The 26,947-nt window shown below is 53.9% G+C and overlaps 1 protein-coding gene across 1 annotated transcript in view; it reads right to left on the reverse strand.

Annotated features, from left to right (window-relative positions):
• Positions 1–24,246, reverse strand: part of NKAIN1 (sodium/potassium transporting ATPase interacting 1) — a 40,030-nt gene extending 15,784 nt beyond the window's left edge. Inside the window, exon 1 of the mRNA XM_030327836.1 lies at positions 24,185–24,246. Within this exon, the coding sequence (XP_030183696.1) occupies positions 24,185–24,238 (54 nt within the window). The 5' untranslated portion in view covers positions 24,239–24,246. The remainder of the gene's footprint in view (positions 1–24,184) is intronic.
• Between the last annotated feature and the right edge of the window lie 2,701 nt (positions 24,247–26,947).

The raw sequence follows: 26,947 nt of genomic DNA on the forward strand, positions 1-26,947 counted from the left end.
AATTCATCCCCGCTACATCTCTGAGCTGGCAGCTCCATTAGAACAGGCCCGGTAGTGGTCTAATTAGCATACATCTACATTAATTTGCATAAACCCAGCCTAGAAGCCCAGGGTTATACCAAGGTCAGTCTGAAATCAAAGGGTCCCTCCAAGTCACCGGGCCTATCCTCTTCATCCACAATCTGATCCAGCCTACAGGCACCCCGGGGGGAGGCCACTGGGCGTTCAGAGAAGGGCCTTCAGGACAGTGACTCTGACCACGTCCCCTCTTCCGTGGACCGGGGACCAGGATGCCTACTTCGCAGCAGTGAGGGTCTTCCAGGCCCCACCCCACCCCCTCAAGCGCTATCTCCGCTCCCGGAGCTCCTTACTTTGTGTCAGTTGGGGCAGGCCCCTCTACAGTTCCAGAAAAGCCACAGGACCCCAGGAGAGCTGCCCCTTGGATCTGGGGCCCTATGCACCTGCCTGCCACCAGGCCATCCCGCCCTACTTCTGGGGGTCTGGCAGCAAAAGGACTAGAAGCTGGCAGCTACCATGCTTCAGCCTTTCCTCAACGCCACTCCTCTGGGCTTTGCCCTCGTGCCCATTCACAGCCGGGAGCAGGGGGCATCTGAACTTGGCTCCGGCCCCAGCGCCTCCATCTCGGTGCCCTCTTGGAAAACCATGAGAGGCAGTTTGACGCAGTGGGGCAGAGGGCGTGCTTGGGTTTGTCTTCCGTACGAGCCTCAGTCTCCCCCATCTGTAAAATGGGGAGAACAGCCCCCACACTGCTGGAACTACCGTGAAAATTCAGTAAGACAACGTACGTCAAGTGTCTGACGTAGTAAGCGTTCCATAAATGTTGACTATTTTTTTTAAATGTTTACCTTGAAAGAGAGACAGAGGGTGAGTGGGGGGAGGGGCAGAGACAGGGAGACACAGAATCCCAAGCGGGCTCCGCACCTGCCCCACGCCTCAACTACCGAGACCCGCAGCAGGCTCTGGAGTGGGCAGTGAAAGCCTGGGAGGAGGGCGTCCTCTTTAGAAAACACTTCAGACAGGGGCGCCTGGGTGGCGCAGTCGGTTGGGCGTCCGACTTCAGCCAGGTCACGATCTCGCGGTCCGTGAGTTCGAGCCCCGCGTCGGGCTCTGGGCTGATGGCTCAGAGCCTGGAGCCTGTTTCCGATTCTGTGTCTCCCTCTCTCTCTGCCCCTCCCCCGTTCATGCTCTGTCTCTCTCTGTCCCAAAAATAAATAAACGTTGAAAAAAAAAATTAAAAAAAAAAAAAAAAAGAAACACTTCAGACAGGATAGAGGGGACGACAACCCGGGCGGAGCAAATCCAGCAAAAAACACACTCACCCAAGAGATGCTGGCTGCAGATCAATGGACTTCTGGATAAATAAAAAGGTGATTAATCAGAATCCTCCATTAAGTACAAACGAACGACACTGTATAATTAAGCCAAAATAACTCGCGGCGGAAAAGCACCTTTAAGGGAGCAGGCACTTAGGCAGGGAGAATTAGGAGGCACTGAGGATAGCAGAAGCTATAAGGCGGAGGTGAGGCGGAAGAGACCAGAAGGTTGACCAAAACAATCAGGAGTCACAGCATTAGAGGAGGGCCAGAGCCCCGTAGTTATCAGCTCAAGCCCAGAGTCAGGCAGACTTGGGATGGGGTCCCAGCTCTCACTTACAGGCTTGTAGGACCCGGGAAAGTCATTGCCTGGAGTCTCAGTTTCCTCACCCGGTAAAAATGGAACACAGCTACCACTGATACCGACCTCCTGGGGTGTGGGCCGACTCGATGAGAATGGGAGTAAAGAAGTTTGCATATAGTAAGTGCTCAATAAATTCTCCTTGATTGCACAAGTCACTTTTCCCTCTCCGGATCTTAATTTCTCCGTTGGCAAATAGGGGATAATGAGTCCTGTCTTACAGAGAAATTGGCGGGACCAAGTGAGATCACAACCAGGAAAGCATGTTATATACCATAACGTGCTTTTTAAATGGTAGAGTACGTGTCCCCATCGTCATTGTTAGGATAATGAAGTTCTTGTTTCATACCAAGGTCAGATCCCTGTTGCTCGTTTCCTGAGAAGCTGTCCGGTGTCGTGGTTAAAAGTGTGGCTGGCCTAGGGGCCAGACTGCCTGGGTTTGAACCCTACCTTTACCCTGATTATTAGGTGTGTGACTTTCAGCGACTCACTTAACCTAACCTCTCTGTGCTTTAACTTCTCCGTCTATAAAATGGGGATAATGATAACAGTGCCTATTTCATGGGATTGTCGTGAGGCCTCAGTGAGGGAACATGTGTAAAACGTTCAGAACATTGCCTGGCCCGTACTCACGGGTAAAGCCACGTCAGTTGCAACGAGTCACCCAGAGTGAAGACTTTGGACCTGGGTCCCCTACAGGCTCAGAGGCCTCGAGTGCTGCAGAAGAGACCACAGTTGTCCTGGTGTGCACGCCCCAGGTAGTACCCTCTCCCCTACCCACCCCATCCAGTCCAGCAGCTGCCTGACCCAGCCTGGCCCCTTCTCCACCTGGCTCTTCTCATTCACCCCCCCCAAGCATCCACGAACACTGACCTTGCACTGGGCCCGCCCTGTCAACTGTCAGTTCGGCACAACCCAGAGAAGAGAGCAGGGACTTCCCTCCGGGGACGTGCACGGAGCCCACCCTGCACACACTGCCTCATGTCCGCGCGTTTTGCGTCTTCCTCCCAACGCTTGAGAGCTGTCCTTTTCCATGTGTAAAAACAGAGGCCCAGGGAGGGGTGTGGGAGTGGTGGGGGCAGGATTTCGCGTCTAGCTCTGTACAGGGCGATGATATTCCCAAAGTGAGCTAGAGTCAGCGCAGTCACTGTCAAAATTCCAACGACTTGTTTTGCAGAATAGAGAAGCTGGTCCTAAAATGCAGAGGAATGCTCAAGGGACCTAGAATAGTCAAATCATCTCAAAAAAGAAGAACGTGGAGGGTTAGACTTCTTGATCTCAAACCTTAAATAACATTACAGTAATCAAGACGGTGTGGTATTCACTAAGGTTAGGTTGACAGGTTGAGATGGAATAGAATTGAGAGTCCGAAAACAAACCCATGCCTTAACTGATTTTCAACAAGGTGCCAAGACCATTCATGGAGAAAGCTAGTCTCTTCAACAAAGGGTGCTGGGACACCTGGATATCTGCGTGCAGAAGATGAAGTGTGGACCCCTACCTCACACCAGATGCAAAAACTAACTCAAATGGATCACAGACCTAAGAGTTAAGGGCTAAAACATATGACACTCTTAGGAGGAGCCATACTTGTGACCTTGGAATAGGCATGTGATAATATGACACCAAAAGCACAAGTAGCCAAAGAAAAACCAGATACACTGGATGTCATCAAAATCAAAACCATTTGAACCTCAAAGGACACCATCAAGAAAGTGAAAGCCAACCCACACAGAATGGAAGAAAATATTTGCAGATCAGAGATGTGATAGAGGTCTAGAATCCAGAATATATAAAGAATTCTTAAAAGAAAAAAGAGGGGAGCACCTGGGTGGCCCGCCGGTTAAGCATCCAACTTCGGCTCAGGTCATGATCTCGCGGCTCGTGGGTTCGAGCGCCCACATCAGACTCTGTGCTGACAGCTCAGAGCCTGGAACCTGCTTCGGATTCTGGTGTCTCCCTCTCTCTGCCCCCTCCTCCACTTGCTCTCTCTGCTCTCTCTCAAAATAAAGAAAACATTAAAAAGCTTTGTAAAAAGAAGTCTTACCACCAACAAAATGATAAAGTAACCCAATTAAAAAATGAGACAAAAGATTGAATGGAAATTTTTCCAAAGAAGAGACAAAAATGGCCAATAAGCACAGGAAAGATGCTCGCCATCATTACTCGTCAGGGAAATGGAATCAAAAAGGACCATAGATATACTACTTAATACCCATAAGGATATCTACAATTTAAAAAGACAGGGACGCCTGGCTGGCTCAGGGGGAGACTTGCGACTCTTGATCTCAGGGTTGTGAGTTTGAGCCCCACGTTGGGTGTAGAGAACGTAAATATCTAAACTTAAAAAAAAAAAAAAAAAGACAATCACAAGTTTGGGGTGATGACATGAAGAACTAGAACCTTCGTGGCATTACTGTGGGAATGTCAAATGGTGCAGCCACTATGGAAAATGGGCTAGTTCCCTGTCCCCCAATTAAGCAGTTAGTACATGGCTCAGCAACTTATTCCTAGGCAGATACCCTGAAATTGAAACAAAGTTCCATATAAACTTGTACAGAAATGTTCGCAGCACCGGTGGTCACAGCAGCCCCAATGGAACACCCAAAGGTTGATGGACTGATTAACAGATAAACAAAATGTGATAGATCCATACATGGAATATAAAGACATAAAAGGAATGATACACAGATACAGGCTACAACAAGCATCAACTTTATTTTTTTTTTTTTAATTTGTTTTTTTTCAACGTTATTTATTTTTGGGACAGAGAGTAGGAGAGACAGAGCATGAACGTGGGGAGGGGCAGAGAGAGAGGGGACACAGAATCGTAAACAGGCTCCAGGCTCTAGCCATCAGCACCAGAGCCCGACGCGGGCTCGAACTCACAGACCGCAAGATCGTGACCTGGCTGAAGTCGGACGCTTAACCGACTGCGCCACCCAGGCGCCCCAAGCATCAACTTTAAAAAATATCATGCTGAGGGGGGCGCCTGGGTGGCTCAGTCGGTTGAAGAGTCCGACTTCGGCTCGGGTCACGATCCCATCATCCATGGGTTCGAGCCCCGCATCAGGCTCTGCACTGAAGGTCCAGATGGCCTGCTTGGGATCCTCTCTCTCTCTGCCCCGCCCCTCCCCCAGGCACTCACTCTCTCTCAAAATAGGTAAACTTAAGGAAAAAATTATGCTGAGAGAAGCCAGTCACAGAGGACTGCATACTGTATGATTCCACTTACATGAAATGTCCAGAGAGACAGAAAGCAGAGAGTGGATAGCCAAGGGTTGGTGGGAGAGGAAAATGGGGAGTGACCGTAATAGGCTTGAGGTTTCTTTTTGGGGTGCTGACAGCGTTCTGGAATTAGAGTGTGCTGATGGCTACACAAGAGTGTGATGCACTAAGAGCCCTGAATTGTACACTTTAAGGTAGTGATTTTTATTGCTTATTTATATTTATTCATTTTTTAATGTATGTTGTTTCTGAGAGAGAGAATGACAGAGCGCAAACAGGAAAGAGGCAGAGAGAGAGGGAGACACAGAATCTGAAGCAGGCTCCGGACTCCTGAGCTGTCAGGCGCAGAGCCCGATGCGGGGCTCGAACTCACAAACCGCAAGATCATGACCTGAGCCAAAGTTGGACGCTTAACTGACTGAGCCCCCAGGCCGCCCCCTAAGATGGTGAATTTTATGTATATGAATTATACCTAAAAAAAAAAAAGACGACGACGATGAAGAAGATGAAGAAGGCGAGGAAGAAAAAAGCCCAGACACAGCTCTGGGCCTCACAGAGCTTACATTCAGTGGGGTGGGGTAGGGAGAGGGAGCGAAACACACACACACACACAATTACTGTTATGCTAAGTGTCTGAAGGAGGGGTGACAAGAATGAGAACTATAATGGAAGTGGTCAAGAAAGACTTCCTGGATGGAGTGAACTGAAGGAAGAGGGGTTGGCAAGGGAAGGGAGAGAGGGAAGGACAGGCAGCAGGGAAAGCATGTGCAAAGGTCCTGTGGTGGGAGGGAGCTTGGCAAGTAGAAGGGTCCAGAAACGACCCCTGTGGCTAGAGCACGGGGAATGAGCGGGAGCAGGATGCCAGAGGGAAGGGCTGGGAGGGCTCTCATATCCTGTGGCCTGATGCCAACATGGCAGTTGTCAGAGACGAGCAGGAAAGCAGCCTGGAGCCAGAGAGGAGGCACCAAGCCCTTTGGAGGGCTCCTGTGGGTCAAGCATCATATTGGAGGTGTCAGGCACCTACTGCGGAGGGTCAAGTGCTGGAAGGAGCTGACAGGTCATTTCTCCTGACTGAGCCGCTCGTCACGTGACCTGACGGACGGAGGAAAAAAATCCAATTCCCTGACTTATTTAGCAGCACCTCCCCGTACGGATGCTCCTAGGAAGAAAATAATGATGAAAACCAGCCTCACTGCTATGGCAACAGCGGCCACTTCTGACTTCCCCTCCTGACTACAGGCCTGGTGAGGAAGTCTGCCGGGTGGGGGAGTGGGGGGGGGTGTGTGTGTGTCAGGAACCCCTCCCCCCCAGGGCTTTTGGGTCCCCCTTCCACTACCGCAACAGTCTTGGGCTCAGATCCCAGCTTCCCCACTTCTTCCAGCAGAGAATCACCGCAGCCACCAACATCGGGACAGCCCTTCACAGCTCAGACTGATTGATGCCCCCACGTGGGTTACTAGCCCCACTGGACAGATGAAGACACTGAGGCTCTGAGCAGCGAGGGGCGATGTCTACTAGCCTGGTATCCTTCCGTCTGTACTGCCCTTACTCCCATCAGGCACAGGGCCGTTGACCCGTGCAGGTATCCCACTCTGATTCCTCTGTGGCACAAAGGAATAAATGAGTGGAAGGAATGTCACCCCCACCCCATCCTGCCCCCCTCTTCCTCTCCAGGTAATCTATTCCGCTCTGTGGAGTAGGGGTGCTCTGCTCTGGTCTAGCCCAAGTGGGCCGGACAGGGGTCATGTGGGGCCTGGGAGAGTCTGCACAGTGAGAAGGGTGCCCCCAGGTGCCTGGGCGGAAGTGTTTCCCTTCAAAATGCCTGGCCCTGAACTTTAGCACTAGTCTTAATGCTAGTATTTTGTACACGCTTACTCTGGGCCAGGCTTCGTGCCAGGCACTTTGCATGCACCATCTCCCTTAGCTCTCACAAGCAGGGTGAGGAGTGAGGGATGGGCCATCATCCCTGTTCTATGGTGGGGGAGTGAGGGGGGGAAGGGGGGAGGGAGAGGAGCCCGAGATCTCAGGGCTGGAGCAAACCCAGGTGGTCTGACCCCAGAGCCCAGAGCTTTTAACAGATACCTGCAGCCCCGGGAGACTGTCTCCTCCTTCTCCCTTCCCCCACACCCAGGCAGGCTAGGAAGATTAAAGGGGGGGGGGTGCAGAGGAGCAGAGGGGAGGCTGCTGAGCTGCCGCCTGCAATCATTTCCTGGCCCTGGGCCAGAAGGCTGCAGGCAGAACCTGTTGGAGGAAGAGGTGTTTGCTGTCTGCGGGAAGTGGGGTGCGGGAGGGCCCCCTGGGAACGGGGCGGGGCCTGTCTCTAGGCCCGGGGTTCACAGGAGGAAGGAAGGGGAGTACCTACTATGTGCGCGTGCTGAGCCCAGCACTTTACAGGTGGCATTTCATCTTATCCCCAAAGTGACACTAAGAGATAATAGCTAACACTTATATGCCGAGTGTCTCTTGAGTGCTTAGCATATGCTTGGATTCATTTATCTTCACAGAGACATGGCAGGTAGAGACTGAGATCACCCTGCTTGGCACACAGGGAAACGAAGCATAAAGAGGGAAGTAACAGTGTCACAGGCTGATACAGATCTGACCCAGGTCCCCTGGCCCTAGAGTCCATGAGTAAGAGATTCACTATCCGGCCAGGGCAGCGGCATCCCATTTTCCAGAGGAGGAGAGTGAGGCCCTTGTCTTGAGGCCACCAGGTGTCAGAGTGGGGGTCAAGTCCCATCTTCTGGGACTTTCTGACTTTTTTAGTGGCACATCCTCCACTGATGGGCACCTTTGCCACCGCTCCCCAGTAGCTCCCTGCCTGGAAACATGGAGAGCATGGGGAAGGTTCTAGCTGCGACTCTTGGCCCACGGCTCTCCAGACTGAGCAGAGGAGCTTATTTTGTTCAGGGTATTTTTGTCTGGATTCACACACCTAACCACGATCCTTTCCAGAAATGGCGTCAGCCCACTTCCTAGAATAGTTCACAAATGGGGCTCCACTGCCCTCCTGGGCCTCTGTGTACCCGTCTGTACAAAGGGTTGGAGGGTTGTTCTCTGGGAAGCCATCTGGCTTCTGGCCTGGGAGCTTCCCATTAGCAAACAGTCATGACTCTGCGCCTTACAGACACGCCGCCCTCCAAAAGGCTTCTGGTGATTTCTATCGGCCGTGTCCTAAGTATTGACTAAATGCCAGGCGCCGTGCTGAGTGCTCTCCCTGGATTCTCTCACTGAGGTTTGCTCGGGAGCCCTAAGAGGCAGGTACGATCGTCTCCATTTACAGAGGAAGAAAACAGCTCAGACTGAGTAACCTGCCTGTTTCACGTTCCTGGAGAAGAGTGGAAGCAGACGTCTCAGCATCCATTGCCTGGTTCGGCTGATCGCGGATGTCCAACATTTGGCCATAGCAGGCCCTGAAAAACGGAGCCCGCCCCCCCCCACCCCCATCCCATCCCATCAGGCCTGGGGAGCCAACCAGCCCAGCCTGTCCCGCCACAACAGCCACAGTGTGAGCCCCGGGCCGGGCCCCAGACAGTCTCTCACTTTGAGGGGGCGATCCTGTCTCCTCGGTGCCTATCTTGGGGATGACAGCTAGTGGCAGCTTGGGACAGCAGTCTGCTCAGAGGGCTCATGGGGCTGCTGACAGCAGACAGGCAGTGACAGGCTGGAGCAGCTGGCACCGCCCGAGGCAGATCAGGCACCTGGGAGCCTCTGCAGGCACCCCACCCCCAAGTCCAGACCCTTGGGGGTGTTCAGGACCAAAGCAAGAATACCCACAGAGCACCGTGTGTCTAAGTATTTAAGTTACGAACCAAGCTAAACAAACTCCCAGATAAAATATGTCCTATCTTCCCTTCTAGACATCATGGTCCGGAAGGCCGGGCTGTGAATTTAAATCCCTCTGTCTCCTCAGAATACTGTGCTAGAACATAGTAGTGTCCAGCCAGCCCTGGTCAGCATTCCTACTTCTGTCTCCCTTCTGGGCAGGGGCCTACCACACAGGTCTGGACACCCCCCCCCCCCCCGGATACATGTCGGCAACATCCACACCCGTCCCCCGCCCTTCACAGTCGGCCTTTGTCCTCCGGCCTGGGGGTGCACACACACCAGCCACACACACACGCTGTCCTCTGGAAAAACCCTGGCAGGTCCTGAAAGTGAGCCTGGGGCTGACGGGACAGGGGACTGGGACCTGCCAGTGAGCACACTGGAGAATCCTCACGGGAGACGCATTCCCAAAGCAGAGCCTCAGGCCACACAGGTGCCGGGGCTCTGGGAGCAGCTCGGGAGGATGAGGAGGGCTTGGAATTTAGCATCGGGCAATCGAGGCAAACCCCAGCTCGTGCCTTGCTTACAGACTCCTTGCGAGGCCACACTGACCCACTGACCAGCGTCTCTGAAGAAGTCCTCTGCCTCCAGGGGCGCCTGGGTGGCTCAGTCGGTTAAGCGTCCGACTTCAGCTCAGGTCACAATCCTGCGGTTCGCGAGCTCGAGCCCCGCGTCAGGCTCTGTGCTGACGGCTCAGAGCCCGGCGCCTTCCTCGATTCTGTGTCTCCTTCTCTCTCCGTCCCTCCCCCGCTCGTACTCTGTCTCTCTCTCTCTCTTGCGCTCTCAAAAATAAATATCAGAAAAAAATTATTAAAAAAAAAAAAAATAGAAGCCCTCCTGCCTCCCACACTCCTGAATCCGCAGTACCTAGCACAGTACCTGGCACGGGGTAAGCACCAATAACCACCTGATGACGGAGTGAGCGAAGCAGCCTTGTGATTATTCACCCAGGCTCACAGGGGTCAATCAAGCACCACAGGTTCACGAAGGGCCAGAAAGCTCAGACGCCAGGCTCCCGGTCCAGGGCGTGAAAGTCGAGGTGGAAAAACAAATGTTATGTCCAACAGAGTGCAGCAAATGCAAAGGCACTGTGCTGTGAGGCACGTGCAGCTGGGGTGCTTACATCAATGTGGCCTGAGCCCAGCGACCGGAAGTGGTGAGCGTTAGGGCTGGCGGACCTGCCTGGGCATCCTAGTGTCCCACTGGCTAGACCAAGTAATTCTCCCAGTGTGGTCCCCGGACCGGCAGTATCGGCAGGCTTTATCTTAGCCCTACTAAATCAGAAACTCAGGGCAAGGTCCAGAAATCTGTATTTTAAGAAGCCTCCCCCGCCCCCCAGATGATTCTGCTGCACGTTCAAGTTTGAGAAGCCCCACGTCAGACTTCTTCTTGAAGGCAACAAGGAGCCATAGACTGCTGTACACAGAGGGAGCCCGGTCCAGAGCGGCACTTCACTACGGTCACTGGGGGAGTCTGTTGAGGGGCTGGTAAAAGGTCCACGTCGGAAAGCTGGCCCCATGTGGACCCTCACCTCCACCGGGACAGGGCCGCTGCCTCTGTCCGATGCCCAATCTATCGGCACATGTGAGGGAAGGGGCCACTGGGAAGTCAAGACCCTTGCTGGGCACAGGGCTGCTGCCAGGGTGACCACCTGTCACTGGGGGAAGGGGGCAGCGCCCCACGGAGGGTTCAACGAAGGAGAGCTGGGTGATCATGGCAACCTCCCCTCAGGTGGGACAGGGTAATGGAAGGAGGCCTGGCTGTCCCACGTACCCCGCTCCCATTCCCAGGAGGGAGCACCACTGACCCCACAGTCCTCCTCTGCCCGCATCTAGCTCATCATCCCCTCCTCTGTCCATCTGGGCCCCAGGTGGCAGTGTCTCCCCCCTCCACATCCTGAAGACACAGTTTCCTTGCCATAGCCTAAGGGCTGGGGGGCTCTCTCCTTGGTTACAGCCCTAGCTCCCGTATCCATGGTGATCCTCTCTCACGAGGCCCAAGACCCTCATCTGCCAGGCCTTCACCTTCCTTTGCCGAGAGTGGTCCTGGGGTTGGTGGCCCAGATCAGTAGCAGGGCCCTTACTCTCTTTAGCGGACACGGGGTGAGGAAAGGGGACAAAGGGCATTCAACGTGCTGCCTTCAACCAGGAGATGTATGCAAAGGACGCATTCAACGGCTTCCCAAGGCCCAACAGGGAAGCTCAGAACAACTCAGGCCCAACCTGAAGCTCGGGAGAGGGCAAATCACCCCGTCACACCTGATAGAGCATAAAGCACGAGGAGTCTAGAGTCCCACAGGCCAGCACGGTGTTATCTTAGGCAGGCTCTGTGACCTCCCAAGCCTCAGTTTTCCACACCTGTACGTCAGAGATATTCGTCTCCACCCTCTAGGGTTCCTGCAAGATGAAGTGAGGAGAAGCATCTGAATCAAGAGGCACGGTGCTCAGGGGCGCTGGGTGGCTCAGGCGGTTGAGCATCTGACTTCGGCTCAGGTCGCGATCTCACAGTTCATGAGTTCAAGCCCCGCGTCAGGCTCTCTGCTGTCAGCCCGGAGCCCGCTTTGGATCCTCTGTCCCCCTATCTGCCCCTCCCCTGCTGGTGCTCTCTATCTCAAAAATAAACCTTAAAAAAGAAGCAGCAGCAGAAGAGGAGGAGGAGAGGCAGCAGCACAACACCCAGCACCTCCTTGTCTTCCTGTCCCTCTGGGAGCCAGGGACCGTCTAGCTGGATCATTCCCCCACTGACATCCTAAAGTCTGGGTTTTCTGAGAGGAGGCTGTCAGACATTACCTTTGTTCCTACACCAGACAGCCTGTCCCTGCCTCCTGGGTGACCTCTCTCTGCTGGTGGGACACCTGGTGGGGAAGACAGTGGCCCTGGGACCAGAAAACACTCCATAAACACGGACTTCTGGTACTGGTATTATTACTGCTAGACTTCCGACGGGCGAACGAGTACTGCCTGGTAAATTGCTTCCTGCAGGTAATTTACATTTCCTATTGTCAGTGTAGTCTTCAGTCACTACCATCTGATACAGGAGTTTTCCAGAGAGCAGGAGCCAGGCTGGGCTTCTGTCTTCCTGCAACCCCCGGCCCAGGCCCTGGCAGGGAGCACCCAAGGAGCCCAGCACAGAAGGGACGAGGCAATCATCTGCTCTAACTTAGCACGCAAAGCAGAAGCTCTCCTTCCTAGTCTTTTACCAAGTGTTTGAACGCCTCCAGGGATGGGCTCCTTAGTCCCTGCTGCACAGCACTCCAGGGAGGCTGAGCTCCATGGGGTGAGCAGGGGCTAAATGGGCGGCTGCAGGACTTGGGGCTGCAGGGAACTCCGGGGCCACCCCCACCCCCATGGCCTAGCAGCCCCCCTTCCCCTCCCACTGAGAGTTGATAATAGGAGGGGTTCTAATTATGCTCTAATTGCTTTCTTCCAGGCAGTTTCTCTGGAGCCAAGGAGTTCAGAGTTCATGAATAAATGAAGAGGGAGGAAGCGGGAAGGGATGTTTATTGATCCACAAATCTCTACGTGCCAGTGTCTCTGCCCACAAACGCTTGGGCATGCAGCTTGTGTGCAGTTTTGAACACATACACACAAAACACACAGACGTGCACACCACAGCCCCAAACGTCTCTCTCCAAAGGACGAGCAGGGGGTAGAAGGAAGGTAACAAGAAATCTCCTCAAGTGGCTTTAGGTCCCAGTCCCAGCGCTGCCACTGACTTATGGCCTCGGGCAAACCAGGGTCTTCCCGCCTGTATGGTGGAGGAGCAAAGGTAACGTCTGACAGCCTCCTCTCAGAAAACCCAGCTGTTAGGATGCCAATGGGGGAAAGATCCCGCTGGACGGAACCCTGGGCTGGGCCAGATGGGCACTGCTGCCCTCAGACTCCCCCCGCTTTCCTCTAGATGCCTCCTTCCCTAAGAAGAACCCGGCCAAACAGCCGGGTGCTCCAGGGACATGGTGGGAGGAACACTTATATCTCCATGCTGGCGGGTCACCTGGTGGGGGAAGGGCAGGGCTCCGGACCGGATGTCTGCACTGCCACTCACCAGCTCAGTGGCCCTGGCCACGCACTTCTTGAGGCTCAGTGGTTTCGTCTATTAGATGGCAATGGTAGACTAGGCAACAGCCTTAGCCGAGCGCCTGGCACAGAGTAATAAGCATTTGGTAAGCGGTGGCTATGACTGCTAATATGTTACAAACCTGCACAGTACAGGTTTGGTGCCTTCATTACAGGTGAAGAAACTAAGGCACAGAGAGGTCAAGCAACTTGCCCCAAATCACGCCTTAAGTGACAGAATTTGAACCCAGGCCCATCGGACCCCGAAGCCTCTGTGCTCCAGCCTTGGTTCTCCGCTGTGTCTGATTCATCTCGTCCCCAAGAGGTGGCACACAGTAGGTGACCGCAGTAATGTACTGAATGACAGAGAAATGCGGGAGAAAGACGAGCATAAAAAAATCAGGCTCTGTTTCCAGTGACCAGGGTGAGCAGCTTGATGGAGGGAGAGCTAGGACAAGGTTTCTTTCAAGGTCAAAGCGAAGTGCTGGGTCTGAGGGACCCCAGGACGCCGTGCCTCCTCAGCAGCTGGGGCCAGGTGGGGACAAGGGGCATCCTTTGTATGTGCTTGTGGAAAGGAGATCTTTCTACTCCTTCACGACTTTTCTCTAAGCTAGGAATCCGGCTTTTTGCATCAGCCAGCACCTTGCTGTGTGACTTCGGGCAAGCGACTTCAGTTCTCTGAGCCCTGGAGCCCTGCATCTAGGAAACGGGAGTGACAAGGGTCCACGCCTGGGGCTGCTTCCAGGGGGACAGGAGCACATATGTGAGGCAAGAGTGGAGGCTTGGGGATCCGACTGCCTGGCTTTGAATCCCAGCTCTGCCGCGGCCTGATGGAAGTGCGGCTTCCGTCAGATTCTGCTTCTGTGACACCGGGATGACGCGTCTACCACACCAGGGTGGAGCAGGGGGGTGCGGGGTGCGCTCCCAGGGGTAACGCGGCTACCACGGTAAGCAGTGTGGCAGAAATGTTCGATAAATCTCCCTGCTAGAATACCCACATGCAGAGACCCTGCAGTCCATTTCACATGTGGGGACGCAGCCCCAGAGAGGGGCAGGGACTAGTCCAAGGTCACAGAGCCAGTTCAGGGCAGAGCCGGGCCCCTGTGGGAGCTAGCTGTATGCAGGGCCCCCTGTCCACACCTCAGCTTGAACAGATCACCACGAGACCCTTCCCCGCACCTGGGCCACCCTGCTTAAGGCTTGCTCGGGGCTGGGGGGTGCTGAAGCTCCCTTCTCCTGTCTTCCCGGCTGGCTCCAACCAGCGGGGTGTGTCACAGAGCAGGGAGGGTGACCCACCTTCCTGGCCCACCCCGTCAGCCCCTTCACTCCCGGGGCTGGCTGCAGAGGCCTCAGAAACAATCCAGGGGCCCAGGACTGGAACACCATTTGTCAGCCCTGCATGGTGGTGGCGGGCTCGTTTCCATGGCAACCGTGCGGTGTGAAGGCATCCTGGCATCATTAGGGAGTGAGCTGAGTAGTATAAACAGAGGCTGCAGTAGATTACACGCCTATTATGAGCAGTCTCGGGCTCTGAGCACTGGTAATTATGCCTAATTGTGCATTTAATTGTGTAATTGAAAACCCACATCTCTGACTCAGGCTGGGGCTGCAGAACCTACCCCCCCACCTTCAAAAAAAAAAAAAAAAAAAAAAAGAGGCTTAGGAGCCATCACTACCCTGAAAATCCCAGGGCTGCCTCCCTTTCTAGAGCAACGGGGTAGCCAGAGTGGACGTGGTGGTAAAGAGCTCGGCCGGGCTCTGTGACTTGGGATGGGGTGAGGGGGAGCATACTGAATTAAGGCAGAGCAACTGGCTAGGAGCACAAAAATGCCCACCAGGTTTTCATTATTCGTAACAGATACCATTTTATGTTATTGCCACTGCCCTCTCAGGACCTAGAACCAGCATCTGGTGGTTTCCAAGGGACCTGGATCGTCGTCAGATCCATCACACATCCAAGGGGTCATCCAACTTACAAATTCTTCACCTCTGCCAGGGACAGGGAACTCACCACCTGACTGTCGGTCCGCCACTGCAGAGCCTCGATAGATAACCTGAAGACCACTGATGGAGTTCAACAATCTCCTCTCCAGTTCCCAGTTTCACAGACTGGAGAAAATGAGGCCCCGGGAAGGGCAGGGCCAGCTCAAAGATGCACAGGAAGTAAGTTCCAGAACCCCGGGATTCTGACTTGCAGCAGAGGGCATACTTTGTACCCCAGGGTGACCTCGCACCTAGAATTGTGCCCGGCACTTTGTGGGTGCTTCATAAATATTTGCTGAATACAATTCCGGGTAGGGTTAGCTGGTGGCAATTCTTACTCTCTGACCCAACAGGATTTAGTTTTTTTCTGGATTTGAAGAAGTTGACCTGCAGCGGCCCGGGGTTTGGGATAGGTCAGAACCTCCTGCTCTTGAAACTCTGTGGTCTGAGACTTGAGTTTACAACCAAATATGCCGTGTGGGCATCTGGGACGGGGACAGTATGGACGCTCACCCAGAAGGCAGAGGAAAGGAGAGGTCACGTGAGCCCCCTGACTACCTGACACCTGGGTGTAAAGCCTTGGGCAGGCCACTCGAGGCAGGAGTGTCCCCCTCTGCTCAGAGCCCGATTCTCACATCCTCGCCACTGCCCTCCAGCACGACAGGCTAGTGTAGCAGCAAGTCTGGTCTCTACCTGGGAAAGGATGGAACTCATTGCTAACTCAGAGCTGGAGGTCCTCCTAGATGATGAGTCCAGCTTCTCCCTTTATAGAGGGGCCACACCTTCCTGTCTGCTCCCCTCTGATTGAGTGCTGGGCTCTGTGCCCAGAGCTCTCTCTCTCTCTGCGTTATCTCAGGCCACCCTGTGAGGGGGTGCTATTATTATTCCCATTTTATGGAAGAGAAGACTGAGGAGCAGTAAGGCCAAAGCCACACAGCTTTAGAACTTCTGCTTCACCTGTGTCTTCTACTCATTCAAAAGGGGACACGCCCCCTCTCCTAGATGCCACAGTATTCAGATTCATAGAACGTGCTATGCCATTTCTGGAGCATTTAAGAGTGTGAACCCTTTGTGAGCTCCACTCAGCACAGTTTATCTCAAAGGAGCCTCCTGGCAACTCTCAGAGGCAGATTATTATCCTGATTTAGAGAACTGCAGGTGCAAGCTCAGAGAGGTTAAGTGTCTTGCCCAAGGTCACCCAGCTACAAAGAGGCAGAGATGTAACTCAAAGCCCAGCCTGACCCCAAAGCTCAAGCTCTCCCCTGTTGACCTCTCTGCCTCTCGTTCACCAGCTGCTTTGAGAGGCAGAGGCCAGGAGGCCAGGTAACACAGTCAAGCCTGCAGCCACATTAACAGCTCTTCTAAAACCTTGGTACTGGGGCGCCTGGGTGGCTCAGTCTGTTAAGCGTCCAACTTAGGCTCAGGTCATGATCTCGCAGTCCGTGAGTTTGAGCCCCGCATCGGGCTCTGTGCTGACCGCTCAGAGCCTGGAGCCTGTTTCAGATTCTGTGTCTCCCTCTCTCTCTGACCCTCCCCCGTTCATGCTCTGTCTCTCTCTGTCTCAAAAATAAATAAACGTTAAAAAAAAATTAAAAAAATAAATAAAAATAAAAATAAAACCTTGGTACTCACTGGCAGAAGCATCTCTGATTCACCTGCCCTCTCCCTCTCCAGGTCAAGGCCTGGAGGGCTGAGGGCACTGCTACTGGGCTCCCTCTTACCAAAACTGGCTCCGTCCCCTGGGGCTGGGAACTAGCTTTAAAAAAAATTTTTTTTGATGTTATTTTTCAGAGAGCGTGCGAATGGGGGAAGATCAGAGAGGGGGATAGAGGATGTGAAGCAGTCTCTGCACTGTCAGCACAGAGCCCAATGTGGGGCTCAAACCCACAAACCAGGAGATTATGACCTGAGCCAAAGGCTCAACCGACTGAGCCACCTAGGTGCCCCTGGAACGAGCTTGTAAAAAGCACATCTCGGGGCGCCTGGGCGGCTCAGTCGGTTAAGCGTCCGACTTTGGCTCAGGTCATGATCTCGCCATTTGTGGGTTCGAGCCCTGCACTGGGCTCTGTGCTGACAGCTCAGAGCTTGGAGTCTGCTTCGGATTCTCTCTGCCCCTCCCCTGCTTGTGCTCTGTCTCTCTTTCTCAAAAATAAATAAACATTAAAAAAAATAAATAAAATGGGAATGCAAGCCGGTGCAGCCACTCTGGAAAATAGTATGGAGGTGCCTCAAAAAACTAAAAATAGAACTACCCTACGACCCAGCAATTGCACTACTAGGCATTTTTATCCAAGGGATACAGGTGTGCTGTTTCGAAGGGACACACGCACCCCCGTGTTTATAGCAGCACTATCAACAGTAGCCAAAGTATGGAAAGAGCCCGAAAGTCCACCGATAGATGAATGAATGGATAAAGAAGATGTGGTATATATATACAATGGAGTATTACTCGGCAATCAAAAAGAATGAAATCTTGCCATTTGCAACTGCGTGAATGGAACTGGAGGGTATTATGCTAAGTGAAATTAGTTAGAGAAAGACAAATATCATATGACTTCACTCATATGAGGACTTTAAGAGACAAAACACATGAACATAAGGGAAGGGAAACAAAAATAATCTAAAACAGGGAGGGGGACCAAACAGAAGAGACTCATAAATATGGAGAACAAACTGAGGTTGCTGGAGGGGTTGTGGGAGGGGGGATGGGCTAAATGGGTAAGGGCACTAAGGAATCTACTCCTGAAATCATTGTTGCACTAGATGCTAACTAATTTGGATGTAAATTGTAAAAATAAAATGAAAATGAAAAAAGTGGAATGAATATCCTATTCATATCCAAGATATTTTCCATTACATCATACAGACTGTTGTTTTAAAGAAAAAACCCCTCAATCCTATCATTCTATAAATAAATTTCTAGTTTAATTTAAAAAAATAAAAATAGGGGCGCCTGGGTGGCGCAGTCGGTTAAGCGTCCGACTTCAGCCAGGTCACGATCTCGCGGTCCGTGAGTTCGACCCCGCGTCAGGCTCTGGGCTGACGGCTCAGAGCCTGGAGCCTGTTTCCGATTCTGTGTCTCCCTCTCTCTCTGCCCCTCCCCTGTTCATGCTCTGTCTCTCTCTGTTCCAAAATAAATAAACGTTGAAAAAAAAATTTTTTTTTTTTTTAATAAATAAAATAAATAAGAAGCACATCTCTGGGGCACCTGGATGGCTCAGCAGGTGAAGCATGAGACTCTTGATCTTGGGGTTGTGAGTTCGAGCCCCACATTGAGCATAGAGACTGCTTTACAAAAGGGGTAAAAATAAAAACCCCAAACAAAAACCACATCTCGGGTCTCAACTTGCTCATCACCCTATGCCCTGAAGCCAGAGGACAGAAGAGATGTCAGTCATCACGTTGACCATCCAGATTTTACAAGCATTCTCAAATCGTCTTCCCCGATCACTCATCTGAGGCCCAGACTGTATCTTCTGTTTCCTCGGTGACAAGTCACTTCATGTCCGGCCTCAGTATGCCCATCAGGAAATGGGTATAAAAACCACACCTGAGCCTGAGGGCTCATGGGTCTTCAATACAGGTTAATTTCTTCCCTGGATAACTTTCCCTCAACCTGCCTCTTAGCAACCTTCCACTCAGCACAGGCCTTGGGGTGCGCAGAAATGGGGGACAAGCAGCTCAGAAGGTCTGGGGTTTAAATGCTCATTCTGCCCCTGCTATCTATGTGGCTGTGGATACTCCAGACGGCAACGAGGGACTAGGTATGTGAAGTGCTGAGCCCAGGGCCTGGCTCACAGGAGAGTAGTTGCTGTCATTATTTCCCTCCAAACCGTCCATTTGCCACATAAAGAAACTGAGACCTGAAGAGTTTATGGAAATGACTCTGACCGCTAAAATCTCTGACCCCGGCAGAGAGGGGGGCTGCGGTGGCCTGTCCAAGTCTCGAGGCAAATGGCAGGGAGCCACAGGGAGCAATCCCCACTGGCACGATGCCTATACCGTCTCATGGGGTCCCCCCAAGCTGCCACGGGGTACGAGCTGATGTTCTGACTGCTTCACAGGAGAGAGGCGGAGGCTCAGAGAGGGTAAGGGACTCGCTGGGAGTCACAAAGCGAGGCAGCGATGTCGATCTGACTGACCCCAGAGGTGGTGCTCCTGACCTCCTGACCCCACCCAGGGCTGGACTCAGAGCAGCTGCCAGTGACGGGGCACTTATCTCAAAAACCTGCACCTGCCTACCCCTACAAAGGAGCCAACTAGGCCCTCCCGTGCCCCACCTCTCCCCCAGGCTCTCTTTTCTCTTCCACCTTGCTCTACCTGCCTCGTAAGGGTCTTCAGGGCTGTTTGCTCTCAGCCTGTCCATCTGCAGAAGGGAGCTGACTACCCCCGCGGTGGTGCAAAGGGATGCGAGGAACAAAACGGTCAGTGGCCCAGACAATTCTGTGCTCTGTGCTCTGACTCCAGAGCCCGGCTGGAGAACCCGAGGCACCTAGAGCAGAGCAGACCCTCCCCGGGAAGCCACCAGCTTGCAGACGAAGCTGCTTCAGAGCGCGCTCCCTCCAGTCCTTACCATCACTATTGCTAATAACGACATCAATCAGGTTGACCACGTTTCACACCATTACTCCCAGCTCAGCAGGAAGCTACATATTTTCCCCCTCACGCACCACCTTCCAGAAAGAAGAGCTTTCCAGAAGGGACGAGCAGGCAGCGTTTCTCTAAATACCTACCATGTGCACGGCACCTGGCTAACCCCTTTTCTACAACCCTGCAAGGTGGGGGGGGGGGGTACTCTTTCTCTTTGAGGGAGGAAGAAACTAAAGCCCAGAGGAGTGAATGCAGGTGTCCAAGGTCACCCAGGGCTGGGACGGAGAACAACCGTGGCAGTGATGTATCACTGAGCACTCAATGGCTCACCGTGCCAGGCACGTGCACGATCCCACTGAAATATTACCATGTTCAGATGAGGAAACTGAGGCTTGAGGCAGTGAAGAGACCGGTCTGAGGACACACACTGCATAAACATGAGCGGCCGACAGGCGCAGGCGGAGAGGGTGGCTCTCTGCTTGGGCCCATCCTGGTCCTGCCACTGGCTAGCTTAGAGACCTCGGGCGAACTTCGTCACCTTCCTGAGCCTCAGTTTCCTCATCTGAAATAGGGGATAGCGAGAACGTCCATCCCACTGTGTGGAATAACGATAAGGATAAAGACAGTAGGCAAGAAAAAAAAAGCTAACGTTTATCGATCATTTAACATGCACCAGGCACTTTGCCAAACACTCTACATATGTAAGCTCATTTGGTTAAATGAGGTAATGCATATAAAGTGCTTAGCACAGGACTCCAGAAATGGGAGCGATAATGATGATGAAGAAGAACTGATGAGGATTCCCTTGGGCAAATCTCCTTGGTTCATCTTACAGGAAGAACAGAGTGCCTGTAAGGTCTCAGGAAGGAGGCGGACCTGGAAAGAAGGGCAGGGGTTGGACAGGGGTTGGACAGGGGGAAGGAAAGGAGACACACGTACATTCAGGGACGTGAACGGCATTTAAAAGGTCAAGACGATACACTAAGTAGGAGCACGTGGTGGCTCAGTCGGTTGAGCATCTGACTCTTGATTTTCGCTCAGGGCATGATCTCAGGGTTCATGGGTTCACCGGGGCTCTGTGCTGACAGCTAGGAGCCTGCTTGAGATTCTCTCTCTCTCCCACTCTCTCTCTCTCTCTGCCCTTCCCCTGCTCATGCATGCTTTCTCTCTCTCAAAATATGTAAATAGGGGCGCCTGGGTGGCGCAGTCGGTTAAGCGTCCGACTTCAGCCAGGTCACGATCTCGCGGTCCGTGGGTTCGAGCCCCGCGTCAGGCTCTGGGCTGATGGCTCAGAGCCTGGAGCCTGTTTCCGATTCTGTGTCTCCCTCTCTCTCTGCCCCTCCCCCGTTCATGCTCTGTCTCTCTCTGTCCCAAAAATAAATAAACGTTGAAAAAAATATGTAAATAAACATTTAAAAGAAAAAGAAAAGATGATACGCTGAGTAGAACTCGGGAAAGGAAGGGACCCAAGACGTTCTGCAGAATGGTACCGGACGGAGACGCCCTGAAACCTCCAGGGCCAGCTGGACGTGGTCCCACAGTCCCCGATGGATAGAACTGGCAGGACCCCAGAGACACAGACCAGGGGTGCTTCCCATTTTACAGATGGAAGAAACCAAAGCTTGCAGTGGGAAAAAGACTTGTCTGAGTTTACAGGATGTCAGTGGCAGAACTGTACTTGAACCCAAGCCTTCTGTCAGCTCAGCACCCAGCTACCTGCTGCTTCCCACAAAGGAAGACTGCAGGGCGAGGGGGACCTGGATACATTTGGGCCACAGTTCCAGGAAAGCGCCCCATCGTATATATCATTATGATGACAGGAAGAAGCTATAGTTGATGAATGCTCACTCTGTGCCTGGCACAATGCTAAGTTCGTTATATGCATTTACCCCTCCCAACAACCCTAAGAATTCAGAACGGTTTATATTATCTCTTTTTCACAGGTGACAACATTGTGGCTCAGAGAGGGTAAGCAACTTGCCTAAGACCACACGGCTAGGAAGTGACAAAGCCAGGACTCGAACCCAGGCCTGTCCTATCAAACTCCAGAGCCCTGTCCCTACACTTGTCCCTCTGAATGGTACAGCCCCTACACTTGCCCCTCCTACCCTCCAGTAAACACTCACCCCTACTCCCTCACCCAAAGCCAGTCTATCCCAACTACAGAAGAGTGTTCAGAGCTAGCCTGTTTCATCATAACGATCAAACCCCGTCCAAAAGAGAAAAGTGACAGCTCGTCTTCTAAAGTTTTCAGCTGAGAAACATTTAACAGCCTTTTCCTTCTCGGCCCCTTTCCACCGGGTGAGAAAACAGGCTCCCTTCTCTCTGGGATGATGTCAGGCTGGTGGATTCCAGCATCCAGGAGTACATGACAGAAGCTGCTAGGCAGCAGAGGCTCCTGGGAGTTAGTGACAGCTGAAGGGACCCGCTCTGCAATCCGCCCAGACAGAACAGAGGCAAGAGATCGATTTCCAAGTCCCTTCTTGGAGCACGCCCTCCCCCCAAATTATCTCACGTAATTCCCATAAGTTGTCCGAAGCACCCAGCCAAGATGTATTAGAGTCAGAATCCGACCCAGGTCTCGCCTACTTCCAGAGTCCCTATGCTGGCAAACTCTCTAAGCAGAAGGGTGGGGTTAGCTTAGCTGGGGAGAGTTCTGGAGGCTGGGAGTAGTAAGGACAAAGACCCCCTGATTGCTCTGGGCCAGAACTACTTATTTATAATTAAGAAGGCAACAGGAATGCTGGTCACCTGCCTGGCTTCAAAGCCTGGCGCTTAGCTGTAGAACTTTGGGCAGGTTACTTTACGGGATATGAGGATTAAATTAGTAAATACGTGGAAGAAGGCTTACAAGAGCACCCAACATCCTAGTAAATGCTCCCCAAAGCTAACCGCTGTCGGCAGCAGCAGAGAATGAGCACGGGGCAGACCAACAACAGTGCCTACCTTTGGGGTGTGGGACAGGCATGGAGGCAAATGTACGTTTAAGTTCTGCCGTTTGACTAGGGATGGGTTCATTTTTACAATATGTATGTAACTTTTTTTAAGCATGAAAAAAGTCCTACTTTAAAAATTAAAAATTAACACACAGAAAAAAAAAAACAAACCTCCGAAAAGTTTCATCACTCCTTGGCATTTTATATTCCTCCAAGTAGATAAAGAAGGGTGTTTCTACTGTGAGCCAGGCGTTGCCAGATACCTGATTCATTAATTTATTTTACAAATATTAATGGAGTGCCAGGCACTGTTCCAGCTGCTGGGGATTTAGTAGGGAACAAAACAGATAATCTCTGCCCTTCTGGAGTTTCCACTCTACCTGATTTTAATTAATCCCCACCCCCACCCCGCCCCCCGCAACCCTCAAGGATGGGCAATTTCCAGACAGGCAGACCAAGGCAGCCTGGCGAAGGGAAGTCGCTTGCCCTGCATCCCGCAGCCGGGAGCAGGGCTACTACCTTCAGGGCCTGGCTGTTTCTACCACTGCCCAAGAGAGCAAGTCTGTGGCTGGCAAGTTTGGGGCTGGCGTCCCCAAGAGGAGAGAAGCAAGATGAATGAGGAGGTCTGCACATCCAGACTCAACGCGTCACTCGGCGCTATTGTGTGCACCTGTGCTGGAGGAGGCGCGGTGGGCGCAGGCAACCGTGGAGACGAGGCTGTGGAGTTAGGCACCAGTGAGGCTCAGGTTCCCCCACCTCACACCCAGCCCGGACTCCTGCCCGTGGAGGTCCCCACGCACCTCTGCCTAGAAGCTCAGCACAGCTTCAAAACCCCCCAGTCGCCAGGCCTGAGCTCTAGGGTTAGGCGGGAGACCCTGACCTCTCTTTAACCCGCTTCCCAACGTCACCTGCCGGAGCCTGAAGGGAAGAGTAGACCTGGTCCTCGTGAGCCCCCAAATTCACTCCACTGGCCTCCCTCAGAGGAGAAGCAGAGTTGCCTAAGCTGGGGTTGGGCATGGTTTCCCCAGATGCTCCCCTCCCCACCCAGGGCACCCACCCCTCAGTGGTGCCAGCCAAGGCAACAGGGCTTGTCTGCGGGTCCCCACCCATGACACTCAGGTGCGACTGATGGAGAGCCCCCCCCCCCCCCGCCCCAGCCGCAGTGGCCACAGCCAAAGCAAGGAGGGCAGCCAGCACCCAGTTTGTCAGACTGCCCCAGGACCTGGCAGCTCCTGGTGACTCTCTCCAGAGAGGCGGGTCTCCATTCCCACCCAGGCTTGCTCAGTCAGGAGGGGGGAGGCAGGCAGCTACAGCACAAAGGAGGAGTGAACGGTTCTTGGAGTCTAAGATCCCAATACACACAGATGAACGTGGACCAGGAAAGGGTTAGAGATCTAGAGACACAGCAAGGAGAAAGCCGGAGACAAACACACACACAAACACACACGGAGGAGCAGAGACTTTGTGAGCAACACTCGCGCGGGCACAGACCCGGAGGACAGGAGAGCCGCGCACTCGAATAATCTAGAGGAAAACACCCAGCAGGGACCTCAAGGGATCCAGCTCAGCAGCCCGGGACACACCCCCGGCCCCAGCGAGCCACAGTCCCACAGCAGGCCACTCGCACGGTGCCAGGCGGGCGGGGGACCGGCGCACAGGACGCACTGGGGGACCGGGGAGAGCCGGGCGAGAAGCGCACACAAAGAGCCAGCCGGGCCAGCAGGAGCAGGCTCCGCCCGTCCGCCCCGTGACTCCAGCCCACCCCCCACCCGGGACTCGCGGCAGACACACACGGGCTGTGCAGCCCACCCGCACGCCCGGGACCCGCCCCGCCTGCGCCCCACCCGGCCCCGGCCGCCCGGCGCTCACCAGCTGCAGGCAGCAGAAGGCGACGAGCGTGCAGCGCCCGCTGCACTTGCCCATGGCTCCGGGGGCCGCGCGGGCCGTCCGCCGCGGCGCCCCTCTAGCTCGGCGGCCGCCGCCTCCTCTTCCGCGCCGCACGGGCTCCGCGTCCTCCCCGCTGCGCGCCCCGGGCGGCGGAGCCGGGCGCCTAGGGCCGGGCCCGGGGGCGCCGGGTCCTCAGGGCTGGGGCCGGCCGCTCGCGCCCCGAGTCCATGGTCCGTTGGCCCGCGCCGGCTCCGCCGCGCCGCGCCTCCTTTGTCTGGCCCGCCGGCCGCCAGGCGCGCCTCCTGCCCCGGGGCGGCTGGCGGGGAGCGCGGAGCGGGGAGCGCGGGCACCGAGCGCGGCGCACAGCAGCACTGCCCAGCTGGGGCAGCCGCCCGGGCGCTCGGCGGCCGCGGCTTCCCGGCCCCACCACGTGGCTCCGCCGCCGCCACCGGGAGGGAGTAAGGGAGGGGCGGGGCGGGGCGGCCTCGGGAGCAGAGGGGAGGGGAGAAGGGGTAGGGAAGTGGAGGGTGGAGGGAGAGACGGGGAGGGAGTGGAAGAGTGCAGGCTTGGGGGTGGACAGCCCTGGGTCAAAGCCGGACTTCACGGGCTGTGTGACCTTGGGCGAGTCACGTCGCCCCTCTGGGCCTCAGGTTTCTTAGCAAAGTGGGAATAACGTGTGCTTCGGAGTTGCCAAGGTGAAAAGCTGTTGTGTGAATAAAGCACTTAGCCCTGTGCCTGGCCCGCTGAGGGTGCTGGAGCACTCCTCTCTCCGCCCTGTCTGTAGGACCCCCCCCCCCCCACACACACACCCTGGGGTTCCAGCCTTGGACCTCTCCTGCCACTCTGGTTCCCAGGTCTGCTCCTCACCCCGGCCTCCCTCCTGAGTGTCTGGTCACATTTTCGTTCTTCCCTCTCTCCTTCTACTGGCATTTACTGAGCCGGGACTGCATACACACCCCTGGGGGCGCCCGGCTGTTCCAGAACCCATTGAGCTTCCCAGGGAACAGACAAGCTCCCAGAGGCATGTGGGTGAGCTGCCTGATGGCAGAGACAGAGGTTGGCGCAGGGGGGCTGTGGCCTGCCCCTAACCCCTAACTGAGGCTGCAGTGAGGAGGGAGTCAGCAGAAGACTGCCTTCTTCAAGACACTCTGAAAAGCACTCCAACTTCCAAACACACGCCAAATCCATGTAATCCCCGGCTCCCGGCCTCACTCCTAACTTCTGAGTCATCTTGGTGGTTAGGATCACTCAGGTGGAAATCCCTGAGGCATCCTCTGGGCTTCTCTATATCCCATCTGACCATTCTGTGAACCGTACCTTCCAGCTAAGGTCTATGAAATACCTACTATGGGCCAGGATCTCCGCTGGGGAGAAGGGGATGCACCAGTCTCTGTGCTCAGTGAGAAAACAGTCCAATGAGGGGTTGTCATTACAAGAAACATACAAATAAATACATAATGATGGATTCTGATGAGTGCCTTAAAGGACAATAAAGAGGAAAAGAGAAGAAGGGGGCACAATCCAGGTGTGGAGACCAGGAAGGGCCTCCTTGGGGAAATGACGTTAATATTGAGAAGACAATAGGAGGGAAGGAGAGGCAGAGGAGTGGTGAACAGTGTTCTGACAGAAGGAACAGAAGGTTGCCAATTCTTCCCATAGTCTCCATTCTGGCCAGCCCTCCTGACCCGGGGGCGGGGGTGGGGGGCAGTGTGATACGGATTCAGACCCATGGTTCTGGACCCGAATAGCCAGAGGCCAGCCCCCTCTCCTCCCTGGACTACTAAAATGGGCTCTTCTCTGGTCCCCCTCCCCCAGCAATTCCTCAGCATGCTGCCTGGTATTTTAAAACACACAGGCTGCAGGCGGGCCCCTGGGTGGCTCAGTCCATTCAGAGTTAAGCGTCCGACTTTGGCTCAGGTCATGATCTCACAGTTTGTGAGTTCAAGCCCTGCATTGGGCTCTGTGCTGATGGCTCAGAGCCTGGAGCCTGCTTCCGATTCTGTGTCTCCCTCTCTCTGCCTCGCCCCCACTTGTGCACACGCTCTCTCTCAAAAATAAATAAACAGAACACACACACACACAGGATATTCATAGAGTTGAAAGTACATGTGCTGAGGTTTTCACTTGGAAGAATAAAATAAGGTAACAGTGGGAACTTTTTTTCAGTCATGCTTGGCGAGTAACAGCTGTGTCCAACCAGGTTCTATGACTAGACAGGCTTCCAGGAGTCTGTGAAGTCCCTGAAATAATATGCAAAGCTTCGTGCGAGCAGATGTGCCTTTTTCTGGGGAGAGGCCCCGACAGCTTTCATCAGATTCTTCAAAGAGTCTGTTTCCCACAAAAGAATAAGAACTAACCCCACGAAGCCTCGGCCCAGATATAATGGTTCTCTAGCAGGCCCTCTCTGGGGCCTCTTCCAGATAGAGCCTCTGTCAGTTCCCCCCGAGACTCTAACAATGCAAATCGGTAATAATAACAATAATAGCGATAGCTTATTGAGCGCTTCCTCTGAGCCAGGCACTTGGCATATATCATCCCATTCAGTCCTTCTGCTGGGGCTGTGACCAGCCCTTGCCAGGCTCTCGGCTGTATCGCATCATGTTCCCAGGCCTGGCTGACTCGCTTTTAAGTCTGACCCATGGGCTAAGAGATGGCTTGTCTGACCTCAGAATTGGCCTCTGGCCCCCGGTCATTCCATTTAGCCCAAGTCCTGCCCTGATGAATCCACGCACACACAGGCTTCGC

The sequence above is a fragment of the Lynx canadensis genome, chromosome C1 (genome assembly GCF_007474595.2).
Source record: "Lynx canadensis isolate LIC74 chromosome C1, mLynCan4.pri.v2, whole genome shotgun sequence".
NCBI lineage: Eukaryota > Metazoa > Chordata > Mammalia > Carnivora > Felidae > Lynx > Lynx canadensis.